The 14,344-nt window shown below is 36.9% G+C and overlaps 1 protein-coding gene across 3 annotated transcripts in view; it reads left to right on the top strand.

Annotated features, from left to right (window-relative positions):
- Positions 1-14,344, top strand: part of LOC127446356 (lipoma-preferred partner homolog) — a 324,624-nt gene that overhangs the window by 154,963 nt on the left and 155,317 nt on the right. For all 3 annotated transcript variants that reach the window (XM_051707243.1, XM_051707241.1, XM_051707242.1), the window contains one exon: positions 2,338-2,460. In XM_051707243.1, the coding sequence (XP_051563203.1) occupies positions 2,338-2,460 (123 nt within the window). The remainder of the gene's footprint in view (positions 1-2,337; positions 2,461-14,344) is intronic.

Genomic DNA, 14,344 nt, shown 5'->3' with positions numbered 1-14,344 from the left:
AACTTCAGTTACATAATTTTTTTAAGTTAATAATCTCCCAAGTTTAAGTTAATAGAACTTTCAGATTTTGATTTTGTACTACACATGCATGTTAATTGCTCTTAACTTGAAATACTGAGTAAGCTAACTCATACATTTTGATGGCTTTAAATTTAACTCTGGCTGAACTTAAAATTTCAGAAGAGGGAACCTAATTAGCAAGATCTAGCTAGAACAAAGCATGCTGGGAAATAGAAATCGCCTGCCCAGTTTCAGTTAAATTTAAAGAGGCAAGTTCATTAAACTCAAAATTATAAAACAATTCAGGTTACTTAAAAGGTGTCAGTTTTGTGAACTCAAAAGAAAGAGAAAGTTCTAAATACTCATCAAGGTTAATTTATTTGAACTAATGTGTATGATTTAATTTTTCCCCATTCAAACCAATTAATTGTTTTGAGCAGTAAGGTTTACAGTAAATGGCATTCAGTCCATTATGGTATGGCACAAAGCTTCTCTAATTGACTAATTCAACCACACTTTGTTAGGGCAAATTGTATTTTAGAACATGGAATACTTGTACATTCACCATATTGTTATGCATTTTGTGTAATTTGTAATGTAATAATACCACAGTTTTCGAACTGGGGGGTGCACCTTATCAGGGGTTCGCCAGGGCATGTTAGGGGAAGCACGTAGAATGATGATAAATTAACCAAGTAAAATCAACAGATAAATAAATACAATTAAATTAATATGAAATGAAATAAATGAAATTCAGATAAATGCAAATTAATAGCTTCATAGACCAAAAAGCTATGGCTTTATTATACTTTTAAATATCGACAGCACTTGCATGTCATGCCAGAGCACATCCATTTCCTTCGTTTTCGTGAAAAACTGGATTCGCGCTCTAAAAAATACGCTGCTCTTTTATGAAATCTCCTTGCTCTCGCTCAGAGAGTGTGTGTGCATGCTCAAAACATGTCCTGTGCAATTGTGAATCTATTAGAACACCATATAACTCTTCCTCTGTTCAATCTGCCTCTGTAGTATATCAAGGGAGAAAAAATACCAGAGTATGAGGAATCAACTCGCCATTTGGCCGGTAACGTTTTTTTAGGAACTGCAGTATAATTCTCTCTTTTTTTTTTTTTATTAGTATTGTAAGAATTATGTCTGAATGCTCGCTGACAAGGTAATAGATGTGAGTAAATCAAATGACATTTAAATTGTCTACTAAGAACATCTGTAGCTACTCTCGTCTTCTTACGACTTTCACCTCAGTGGAAAACTTAGCTGCACAAGTTTATCTAGTACGCATAAAGGATTTTCTCAGAACTCATGTGGTGGCACATACTGTATGTAGAAAATCTGAAAATATATGGAACAAAATCATGATGTGTCCATTATTACGAGTATAACATGATATCAGGTCGATGTGTCTTCATGTTTTTGTGACCATTGCAGTTGTATATAGAGACACAGACTGGCTCATGTTATGCGTGTATATCACAAATATAGGCTAAAAACAGTCTTGTAAATTTTGTCAGGGTTGTGCTTACTGTTTAAGACTTTAAAACCCCCTGCAATAATACACTGTATACTGCAACATAAGATGTTGTGTACCTTACCTTGAGACTTAGTGAGTACTCTCTGAACGACACATGAATCAAGTGAGACCCAATATTTAGATTAAGTGTGTTGGGATATTTATTTATGGATGTGCGGTGCTACCTCTGTGTAAACATCTTGAAAAGAAACCTGCAATCGGATTGTGAATAAAACTGAGAGAGTGAAGGCTTTGTTATCGTTAGTTTGGGAGAAACTGGGTGAAACTTTCAAGAATAGTGAAAGCAGTGAGAAAGCGGACAGCGAGAGAGAGAGAGAGAGAGAGAGAGAGAGAGAGAGAGAGAGAGAGAGAGAGAGAGAGCGAGCTAAGAGGCGATTTAATTAATATGAGATGAGCTCACAAGCAAAGCATTATTTGTTGTTTTCTTTTTCTCTTTCACATCATAAAGAAACTTTTTTCCCAGCCAATTGCCTCTCATTATTTCAGTAGTTCTCTCACAGTCAATTGTCTGAGGCCATGATTAATTTTAATGTACACTTGAACATGTACAGACAAAACACAAAGAACAAAACTATCACCACTTGCTCTGAGGGTATTGTCTATTAGTAGCCAAGAGAAGAAGATGTGCTGTATTGAACCTTTAAATTGCCTTTCCTTGTTTGTAATATTTGGTTATTTTTCTTTCATTTTTGAATTTCAAGTGTGATTAAGTAGGTTAGCTGATTTAGAGCAACCCTCTTTCAAAAAGACCTAGTTTCATTACAGGCTATTGTGTCTGTGTGTTTTAGATAAAGGGACCAGAGAAAACTCTAGAGGAGCGGCGTTCCAGTCTGGATGCTGAGATCGACTCCCTGACGAGCATCCTGGCCGACCTAGAGAGCAGCTCCCCGTACAAACCGCGCACGCCACAGGTTCGATCATTACAATCACTCCTCCACACAACCACGAGCCATATTCATTAAACATACAGGTGCCCCAAAAAGTATTTGGACACTTAAACCTCACTTAAAAATATATATGAATATCCTTGCATAAAATTATTTAAGAAAAAAAAAAATACAATTTATTTGAAAGAAATATAGAATAAATACACTTTTGACAAAACATTTTACAAAAAGATTTCTGTTAGATATGTCGTTCAAAATGAAGACAAAAAGTAGTCCATAGTAAATGTGATGGGCTACTCCGGTGATTGTTTTTGCTAAGTCACCTGTGTGAACTTGAGGGGAACTGATTTCATACATCCACTAAAAAACCTTGAACACCAGTTGCTTAAAAGTCTCATCTCTAGCATCATTTGTTTGCAGATAGCTCTTGTTTTGATATTTTGTCATTTAATGCAGTTAAATGCATTTCAAGTGTGTCCTTACTTTTTGGGGTCACTGTATATGCAGTGGAACCGTATTGAAGATATTCTGAAAGGTTCACAGTTTTAGAAATCCAGTGCAAGTTCAATCATTGGTCAATTGTTGCTGTCAATATAAAGAGTTAAGACAACTCTTGGAAAGCATATTAATGTGAGTTTGACATATTGATGGGATATTGGTCTTGACGGACTAGATGTGCTATGCTGCTGCTGCAGAGCAAGTACAGAGACTTGCTACTACTAGAACATACTCAGACATGCTGAGTTAAGCATGTCTACATGCTGCTGCTGCTGCACAATTAGAAAAACACAATAAATGCTGCATCAAGCATGTATGATATGCTGCTGCATAATTAGACATAAATACAATACCCCAACAAAGCAGGGAAGCTGCACAAATGCATAAAACAAAACACAACCCCCCAAACCAGCAGATCTACCGCCAAGACTTGTGTACTGCTACTACACTGAAAAGCCATGTGCATTGAGTGTATGCTAGCTAAGTGTGCCTGGGCCTGCTTGGCCGAATGGCTTAAACGACTAATGACCTGACTCATAATGTGTACCTGAACCAGGAAAGCCCAGAGCTTATTTAGCTTGTGACTTAGCCAAGCTATGTGTAGATTTATTTAAACTAATGACCTACAACACCAATGTGTGCCAGTGCCTGATTTGGCTATGGCTTACCTTCTTAAAGGCACACTTTTATGTTTCATGGCCAAAAGCAAACATTACCGTGCAAGCTATTCAAAGAAAAGGCCCTAGCAACCACCTGAGCAAATAGCATTTTAAAGAAAAAACTCTCACAGGGCTCTGCAGTGAAACCGGATTTCTTGCAAACTGAGCAATTTTAAATGATAGGCAAAGAGAGAGATTGGCTACCTGATTACGTGTCAAAGGACATATAAGCCTACACCACATAAGCCGATTGTCTTGACGTATGATTAGCTGATTGGCTAACAGGTAAGTTAAAAGATTCTGTCAGCTTACGCCATGTGGAGTTTCATGTTTGAACTTTGAATGTTTGAACTGATTTGTTAAATAACAAATCTTAAGATTCTCCTTAGAATTTAATGTGGTGCACAGCAATTTACTTCACCATAATAATTCAGGACACATTACTCTTAGAAAGAAACAGAATGTGTCATCCATAATTCTATTGAGGAAGACATGTGCCTTTGGAGAAGAGCTAAAAAATCTCTTAGTTATTTTACTTCTGACTTCTTCATTAATATTTGATTCCCACAAATGAAAAAAAAAGCACACACACACACACACACACACACACACACACACATGCACACACGCGCGCACACATAGACACACACACACACACACACACATTTAAAACTCAAATATCACCTAAAAAAAACCAATTAACCAACTTAGGTTGAATATAAAGACAGCTAAAAAGCAAATCGCAATGTGTAAGTGTACCAGTCATTTTTCATTTTTGGAAAGTGTTATGAGTCTAAAATTATTATGACCCATATCATTAATAGATATCAAATGAAGTTAAGAGCAGACACTCAAGTTGAGCCCTAGGGCACTTTACTAAATAGTTCAACATACAATGAATGTAGGCCAGTGCATTTTGACTCAGTGCTGTCGCATTTGGAACAACCACAAGTCCCTTCTGTCGGCAAACAGCACCACAGATAGAGCTCGCCTTATTATATGGCCAAAACTTAATAATGGAGAGTTCTGTCTCTGAACTTAGAAACACCCTGTTTATTGGCAAGCAGACTCTATTCCTTTCTCTTCTCTGGGGTAAGTCTCTTCCATTTGCTGATCTCTAGAGTACTCAAGCACTCTTCTGAAATTGTTATTGAACATAAAGTCTGCACAAACACAGCCCGGAAGAACAACGAGAAAAATCTCCACCTTAAAACTGTACCCACTAACACATTGAGAGTTAATGTCTAATTCCCTCCTTATATTTTTACATATTTTGCTCTGGAGAGGAATAAGCTATCCCTGCAATTTCTTGTCCTGGTGTATATTCAGTGGTTGTGAATCTAAGACATAGTGCCGTGTTTTCCCGACATTTCTAGCCGTCATGGAACGATGCTGCAGGCACTCTTGGGGAAATAAGAGTAGTGTGGGGTCAAGAGGTCAGATATCAGTGTCTGAGCAAAAAGCTCTGTTTTCATTCAGAGTAAAACATGGTATGACCTCAGTTCCGGCAAATGCAGAGGCCAGTGGTACCATACTCAGAGAGAACATTAATGTTGCTCTCAGCGAAGTAAGGCTGGTTTGGCAACAAGTACTGTAAACACTCTCTCTCACACACACACATAGAGAAATAATCTCACACTCAGCAAAAGCACACAAACAACTACACACGTACAGGCACACATTCTCAAAGGTCCTGCACCTGCTCACTTTTGAAGTGGCAGGTACGCTTTTCCTAAATAAAATATAGTCTAAGTGCAGATCTTTGTAAAAATACCTTGTGAGAGCTACAAGTAACAAGAAGGATTCTGAAAGCTTTTGTCAGCAGGGCTTGAAAAATTTATACACATTTGTATGGGCCAGGCAGGGAAAACACCATATTAGAGAGAAAACAGCCTGAGTAGTTTCTGTAATGGGGGTTAAAACTCAGGATCAGCCTCAGTCACTCTGATATCTGCCTGCTCATATGGCTTGTTCTGACTGCATTTGTCGACCAGGGAACTGAATAAATCTGGAGAGGGTTGCGTGATAGTACTAAAATCATCTAGAGTATGCAGCTATTATGTGAAGATTTGGATATCAGAAAATGCCTCTTTCTATTTTTAAGACTCCCCAAACCGAAATATTGTGTGATTTAATGATCTGCAAGCTATATGATAGTGTCCGGGACCTCTCCTATTCTATTTTTTTTGTTTTTTTTTTGTTTTTTGACAGTGTTCTATACGCATCTGCTTGTGACCTCTAAGATGTACGAGGGGTGTTTAATTGATTATATGGTAAAATGTCATAATAAAATGAAATATTTGAAATTTAATAAGACATTTTTTTTATTGAATTTTGTTTATATAATTTTAGAGCTACTATGAAGTATCATGAAGATTTAAGGGTCAGTTTTCAGGATTTTTTTTGTCTGATATTTAGTTACCAGCACTTAAAACTACTTGTAAGGGGTCTTTATTCATTCTAATTATAAATGACATGCAACTGAATTTCAGTTTTATTTACATTTTTAATGTTAATTTAAATTAAAAATAATTTTACAGTTTTTTAAATAATTTTAGAAACTTGTTTCTATGATTTATGATTTTATTTTTTATTTTTATAGAATAAAGCTTTAGTTTTTAATATTTTGTTGTTGTTGTTTGAATGGTTACCAGCACTTAAAACCACTTGCAAGGGTATTTATTCCTTAAAATTTTATGGCAACTTTACATTTTTGGCATTTTCTATTTAAAATGTTAATTTTAAAATGTTTTAACCTGTTAAAGTTTTTCAGAGTGCCCACGCTCTGAAGCGTTCTTTGTTTACATTTGTACAAAGTTACTCTATAGTTTTAATGTAAAGAACGTAATTAATCTTGACAAACTATATATCATTAAAAAGTTCTAAGCCTCAGACATCGATGTAAGACCACTGTTTTACAGTAGAAATGTTACTGCCAGAGTAATTTCTTAATTTATGTCAATATGTCATTATATCAAAGCAAGCGTTATGAAAATGAAACAGTTGTTATGAAACACGTACCTATTGACCTGTTTCAGTGACATTACTTTTCCCCTGCAGCCGCCATATTTGTGACCATCAGCGGGAGGAAACAATGGTGGTAAATGAAAAAAAAAAACACCCGTAAAACTATATCAAGAAAAACCTCAAAAAATGCTTTTGATCCAAGCCAAGTACCAGGAAAGGTGTATTCTGGTCTGAGGTCTGCACAAATATTGCCAAATTTGACTTTCGTGGACATTTAAAAATACTATATTTTATCCACGATTCATCTCTGTACGCCGGCAAGTCTGATGTGTGACCGACGAGTACACACGCCTACCGGTACATCACCGTTAACCAAGAGCATAGCCAGGAAATTACTTTTGAGTGGGCCTCAATAAAAATGGATGTTCTAAATTTTTGCCCAAATGTTTTTTTGCCAAATTTTCCTTAACAACAGAAAGGTGGTGCATTCAGAAAGTTCTTTCACACTTTCAGAAATCAGAATTTATGCATTTTTTAAAACTATTTTATAAATATATATTTGATGTCAAAAAATTATCTGTAATATTCTGGGTGGGCATGGGTCTAATTCCACCCTTGGCTACGCCACTGCTGTGAACATCTCTCATTCAAAAGTTACAAATGTTTGTGTTTTCTGCTCTGATTTGGTCAAAATATTACAAAACATCTGTGATGATCCCATCTGTATGAATGTAAGAGCTGATTTTAACTCATGAAGAGCACACAGAAGCAGTCGAGGCATATTAGTGAATATAACATATGTATTGTTTACACTGTAGTCTGGCGGTGTGAATAAAATCTGTGCTTGATGATCTTATGATGTATTGCTTATTGACTATCATTAGTATATACACATTAAATATATACTATATATTCACATTATAGTGTGTTTTCATTCATTACAACATGTAACAATTATCACATACCTTTGTACAGTCTGGGTGTTATGAATAGCATCATCCTATGCGCATGTCCAGTTTAATTGTATCTGAATCGATGATGGTTTAAATATAATTGACACATCTAAATAAATGCTTAAAGACCCACAAGTGTTTTTATCCCTGCTCTCCCCCATCATCGCTGCTTGACTTTGGCGAAATTAAGCCGTGTCACTTAAAAGATAAATCTTTATTGAAAGAAAAATTACATTTTGTCTCTGGTAATTAAACAGCAGTATCACCTTTTCAAGATTTATAAACAGAAACAAAAATTTTGCCGGACTTTTGCCGCATCCCACAGCGTAACACAATGAAGAAATATGGAATTTTGGTCACAAACATGGCAGCGCGGTCATACAGTGACGTCACATGAAACAGGTCAGTAGAGCTGTTCAGCCGTGACGTCAATTTGTAGGCGAACCCGGAAGTCTAATTTGCCATGAGTTCCCTCTGGATTTTCCTATGGGTTTTTATAATAGGGTTTTTGAACTTATGAGTAAAATAAGGTCTGTGGTAACAATTACCGGCTTCACGCCATCCACTGTGGCATCCACGCTCAACTCACCACGTGCCCCACCGAGAACGAACCACATTATAGCGACCACGAGGAGGTTACCCCATGTGACTCTACCCTCCCTAGCAACATGGCCAATTTGGTTGCTTAGGAGACCTGGCTGGAATCACTCAGCACGCCTAGGGATTCAAACTAGCGAGCTAGCGAACTCCAGGGGTGGTAGCCAGCGTCTTTTACTATTGAGCTACCCAGTCTAAATGTACAAGCTGCTGGTGGCATCAAGCAAATACCCAGTGTACAAAGTGGAAACTGAATTTGGACATCTGCCCCGTGGATCAGTCTTAACCTACCAAGTCATTGGCTTGCCCACCGCCACCTCTGACCACCACCCAGTGTTTCCTTTGCCACCACAACCATGCACTTATTCAACAGCCTTTTTCACATGAATTGGAAACTACACCACCGCCGGGTAAAGCTACTTCCGCTATGGCTTTGTGGCTATTACTTTAGTATACATTTGCCTTGAATAATGCTTCTTACCTCTTCTGTGTCGTATGTTTTCCAACGAGTCACAATATAATGTACACAAATTATTTATCATCTTTTCCCAACTGATTTGGCTACTCAGGCTGCAGTCGCTTTTATATGATTTATATAATCTGCTTTCTGCCTCATTATATGAATGGAATCCACATGACTTCAGTAAAATACACTACTATAACAACTCGATTATGATTGGAAGTAAGAAATATGCACTAGATGATGTGTATTTTGTCCTGTTTACCATTCTGCACTTAGACACTAATGCTACATGTGGTCATAATCACAAGGCATGATCTTGGAAAGTGTTTCATATAACTCAGAGTTTAAATAGAACATTATCAGACTTGTGGCTTTAGCTCCATTGTGTTTCTATGCCCAAAGAAGGTCAGTATCATATATTATTTTATAAATATGTTATGGAAATAACTTGTCAATAACTTTACAATATATTTGAGCTATTCTAACTGTTTTCACAATTATGTGTGTAATAACAAAGGAGTGATGAACTACAGCCCTTGAATTTTGAGTTGGAATTTTTGGCTTGTGGTCAAAACAAGGTGGCACAGGTTAAACATATATATATATATATATATTTTTAAATTTGGTATGATATATAATTAAAGTAGTCATGAAGATTAATTTTTGTAGTTTTCAATACAGTATATGTACAGTATTTATATATATATATATATATATATATATATATATATATATATATATATATATATATATATATTTTAATAGTAACCAGCACTTGAAATGAGCCTTGCTATTTACACACACACACACACACACACACACTCACATATGCACACACCCACTTACATACAATCCAGCTGATGCTGTTTCTGGCTGATTAACTTGAGTTAACCTTTTTTATCCACCCAGCTGATCTCCCAGGCCTTTATTTTCCCCTCTGTCTATCTTGTATGAATTATTTGTTAAAGTGATGCTGGCCTTGTTTAATGTGCCAGGTTTTATAGCTAAGGCCATTGGCACAGCTGCTCTGTCTCTATTCTGCCACTTGTGTAAGCAGAGAGAAACAGTGTCCTTAGATTACAGTGCTCCCAAATCACAGAGCCTTCTCTAAAAAATCGATAGGAGTGCTCTTCCCCTCGTTTCTGCTTTGAGCTTTAAGGAAAGGGACGTTATCCCTGTGTGCTTTGAGAATTGCTGTAGGGACCTGTTTTGTGGTCTTTATCGACTCCTGAATGTGAAATAGCAACTGAATTTGTGTTGCTGCTTTGATTGGCCTGTTGCTTTTCAACTTATCAAAGCAGTTTCCTTTGCTTTAGTTGGTGCTCGGCAGTCTTAAAGGAAGTAATGAAATGTGTTCCATCATATATCTCCCCAGCCATAACCACGCACACACACACACACACACACACACACACACACACACACACACACACACACACACACACATTACTGTAGAATTCATCCAAGAGGCAATTCTGAGTTTGGCATTGATTAGCGTAGACACTTTCCACAATGGTGAATCAGAAGTACTCTACAGTATATGGGAAAAAATACGGAGGCAAAAAGTGTGTATTGTGAGAACTTTTAGATTGAGCTTCCTGCAATAATGATTCCCTCAGCTCTGTTTTAGCTAATGAACTGTTCAAGCAAATAATATCACTTGACAAAGAGTGATCAAGGAAGCCAGATGAGTGTCAAAACAGAGCCTTCATCACAGCTTGAGTTACTACCTAAGTCGCAGAGGAACAGTCAATGAACACAATCTATCTTTATCCAATCAAGTGACTCAGGGCCATAATCACTGTATCACTGCACCTTTTTTTTATTTTTTATGTTTCCATGCATGTGTGGACATACTTTGCTATAGTTTGGGGACAAGTTATGCATATTCTGTAATAAGTTTATCATTTTTCTTCCTTTGGGAATAACAGTGTGATCATTTATCACTAGATTGACCTCTCAACAGTTGCTTGTGGACTACAACCAAATAAGAGACTTTCTTTCCCAAACTTTGGCTGAGCACAAACACAGGCTTACCACAGCAGGATTTGTTTAAAAAAAAAAGCGTCTCTGTTGGATTCAAACAGTGATGGCTGGGCTCATTTAAAAACATACAAAACATTAAAGATTTTCTTAACCTCTCTAACAGGCTTGAAATTTTAATCTTAAAATACTGTAAGGCTGAAAATGTAGTGGCAACACTTGTCTATTTAATTAAGCACAAAAGCATAGAGTCACATTAAAGTATGGGATGCTAAACTTTATCCGAGTGTCACCTTTTAGGAAGTGTGACAGCTTTTGTCTTTTGTGACATTAAAATATTTAACAATAACATAGGATAATAACTACTGCTTGTTGTAAGATCTTTTTACTCTTCATAAATTAAAGAAGAATAACAGCCTTCCATCTATTATGAGATAGACTGATAATGAAGTGATTTTTGGCTTGCTCATTGAGGCATGTTGTTCTCTAGATTTTCCCCAAATCTAGCCCTCACATTTCCAAGGGTCTTTCCAGATAGTGAATAACAGAGGGATAACTCCAAAAAAGACAAACTAGCATCTGTTGGTTGTAAATTAAAGGAATGGTTCACCAAAAAATTACAGTTTTATTATATATTCACCCTCATGTGTTTCCAAACCTGTATGCTCTCATTTTTCTTCTTTGAAACACAAAAGGAAAAATTGTGAAGAATCTTCACACAGGTCTTTTTCCATACAACAACAGTTCAAAAGGAATAGTTCCCTGACAAATGAACATTTTGTCATTATTTAGGTTTGATATTATCGACATGCAGTAGCTGCCAAATTTGATTTGATAGTGAATAATGACTTTAATTTAGTTCTGTTCATAGCACAAAGTGATCAAATGACTTCAGATGACTTGGAATAAAGTGCATGAGTTGTATCGTTTAATTTTACTGTGGTTTTGTTGAATTTTTTTATTATTATTTTTTTGGAGCTTGAAAGACCAGAGTCACAATTCACTTTCATTATATGGCAAATAAATCCTTTAAATATATTTTTAATATGTCTAATATTAATATTATATGTTTAATGTCACCTTTTGTGACGTTTTTGGCTGAACTATTCCTTTAAATGTGATATTTTATGTGATATAATATAGTTTTAATCTGGACTGTCTTTCAGTCTGGGAGTTTTGGCAGGTCTTACTTTTTGACCCGTAAATAAGATGTTTTTATTCATTGGTAATGTCAGGAATTCCGTCAATCCTCAACCCTGTCTCTCTCAATCATACACAGACACTTTCTTTTCCCTCAATCACTGTCATTTTCCTTAAGCCATGACCTCAATACTGTCCCTGACCTTTTAGCCATTTACAGTGTAATTTATCCCTGTTAACCCCCTCAAGAGGCTTTAAAAATTTTAAGTTGAAAAGCTTTTATGGGCCAGTCTGTTTGATATGCACTTGGGGAGCAGCTAGGGTACTGTATTCACTATGAAATATTAATGCCTCTTCTCCCATAACATCAACATTTTCAGTGTTTTCCCAACACTGTCGTCTTCCCTTACTCCTTGTTCAAGAGAGCAAGTGAGAGAAGACAGAAGATTAAGTTAGAATATAGACTTGCTTTTCTGCTGCTCTTCATGTAGGGTCAAAGATGGCTTCTGAAACAGGAATATATGCATCGAAGAACAATTATAAAGTTGTTACTGTTTGTTCAACACTGGTAGAACAGTGCATTAGAGCCTTCATTTGTTTGTGGTGACTCATTTAAGAGATGAACTTTGCTTGTTAACGTAATGTAGATAACACTAGGCCAATATCTCAGTGACCCAGAAAACAAGACACACACACACACACACACACACACACACACAGAGACGAGAGAGAGAGAGAGAGAGAGAGAGAGAGAGAGAGAGAGAGAGAGTGAGTTTTTACACATAATACACACCCGAAATGTGAAATGTGGTGGTATGTTGTTCTTGTGCATGCTCTTTAATCTGTCCCTTTGGATTCATATCATGGTAGTTTGAAAAAACCAGGTTAGCACCAGAGAGAATATACGGAGGAGGAGGAGACAGACTATTTGGAGAAAAAGAACATAAGAAAATGTAACGCTCAAAATGGCAGCTGTAGGTAGGGTTGACAACTGTCCCATATTAACTAACATCCTATTTTTTGGCCAAATAAAGATGTCCCATTCATTAATAACATTTTGAGTGGCAAAATGCTCAAGCATCCCCTGTTCACGTGACGAAAAGTTGTCAACCCTAGCTGTAGTAAAGGAAGTCTCGCCTTTCAGTTAAAAGAGCCAATCGCCTTTTTGAGAGTTTGTTTATTATAGAATATGTATGCACATTAACTGGACTAGCTTGAAAACAAATTTTTTTCCTATTTTTTTATTAGCGTGATTTAAGCTAAAGAACAAAAATGTATGATACCATTCATGTCTGAGTTTATTGCTGGTTTGAAATGTGTTACTGAAATGCAACCTTGACAGACAGTTTTGGAGATTTTGGTCTTTCGTGTATGCCAATTACCAACACAGCTTATTAACAATTAACAAACAGCTGCCCTGTGGTGTTACCAAGATGGCTCCCAAGTTAATTAACTGCCTTATAGGGATTAGTTAGCACTCAACTAAATGGATTTGAAGTGAAGAGTAGTCTCAGTCACAAGATTTTTGTCTGTTTCCATCTCCGACTCTTTGCTTGTTTACAAACTTTTGTTTGAGGAAGACATTTGGCTTGAAGGAGCCATCTCAAGTCATGAAAGCACAATACCCTGCAGGACTTGTGCATTATTGAAGTCTTCCATACAGGTTAGCACAAGTTAAGTGCTTTCTCAGCTGTTCTTGTGGATGTATCATTCCACACGGATGCTCTGAGTTCTGAATCTACACAAACACAACCGGAAAGTGAGAGAGAAAGCACACCTGATGTTAAGATTGATGGACGGATGGATGGATGGATGGAGTGATTGAAGGATGGATGGATGGATGGATGGATGGATGAACGGATGGATTATGTTGGATGGATTGATGGATGGACAGATGATTAGATGGACGGATGGATGGAGGAATGGACGGACAGTTGAAGGGACATTGTACAAATGTATAGATAAATGGACAGATGGATGGATAGACGGAGATATGTATGGTTTAATGGATGGATGTATGGACAGATGGATGTGTTGGATGGATGGATTGATGGATGGATGATGGCTGGATGAATGAATGGGCAGACAGACCACTGGACCAACCGATGTCTGGTTGGATGGATGGATGGACAGATGAATTGATGGATGGATGGATGATGTTGGATGGATGAATGATTGGATGGATGGATGAATAGATGGACTGACAGACAAATGGATGGATGGATGGATAGATGGATAGATGGATGAATGGACAGGCAGATGGACAGACAATTATATGGATGGATAGATGAATAGACAGGTGGATGGACAGACAGTTGTATGGATGGATAGATAAATAGACCAATGGATGATATTGGACATATGGATGGATGGATAGACAGATGGTTTTATGGATGGATGGATGGATGGATTGGTTGACAGACATATGATGTTGAATATTCAGTATAGATTAATGGATGGATGGACAAATGGACATATGGATGATGTTGAACAGATGAATAGATGGATGGGTGGACGGACGGAGTGATGGATGGATAAATAGATGAGTAGACAGATAGATGGATGGATGGAAAGACAACAGATGGTTTTATGGATGGATGATATTGGATGGATGGAAGAATGAATGGATGCACAGAAAGGCCAACAGA

The sequence above is a fragment of the Myxocyprinus asiaticus genome, chromosome 9 (genome assembly GCF_019703515.2).
Source record: "Myxocyprinus asiaticus isolate MX2 ecotype Aquarium Trade chromosome 9, UBuf_Myxa_2, whole genome shotgun sequence".
NCBI lineage: Eukaryota > Metazoa > Chordata > Actinopteri > Cypriniformes > Catostomidae > Myxocyprinus > Myxocyprinus asiaticus.
Note: the sequence above shows the minus strand (reverse complement) of the source record. Positions and strands in the feature narration are given on the sequence as shown.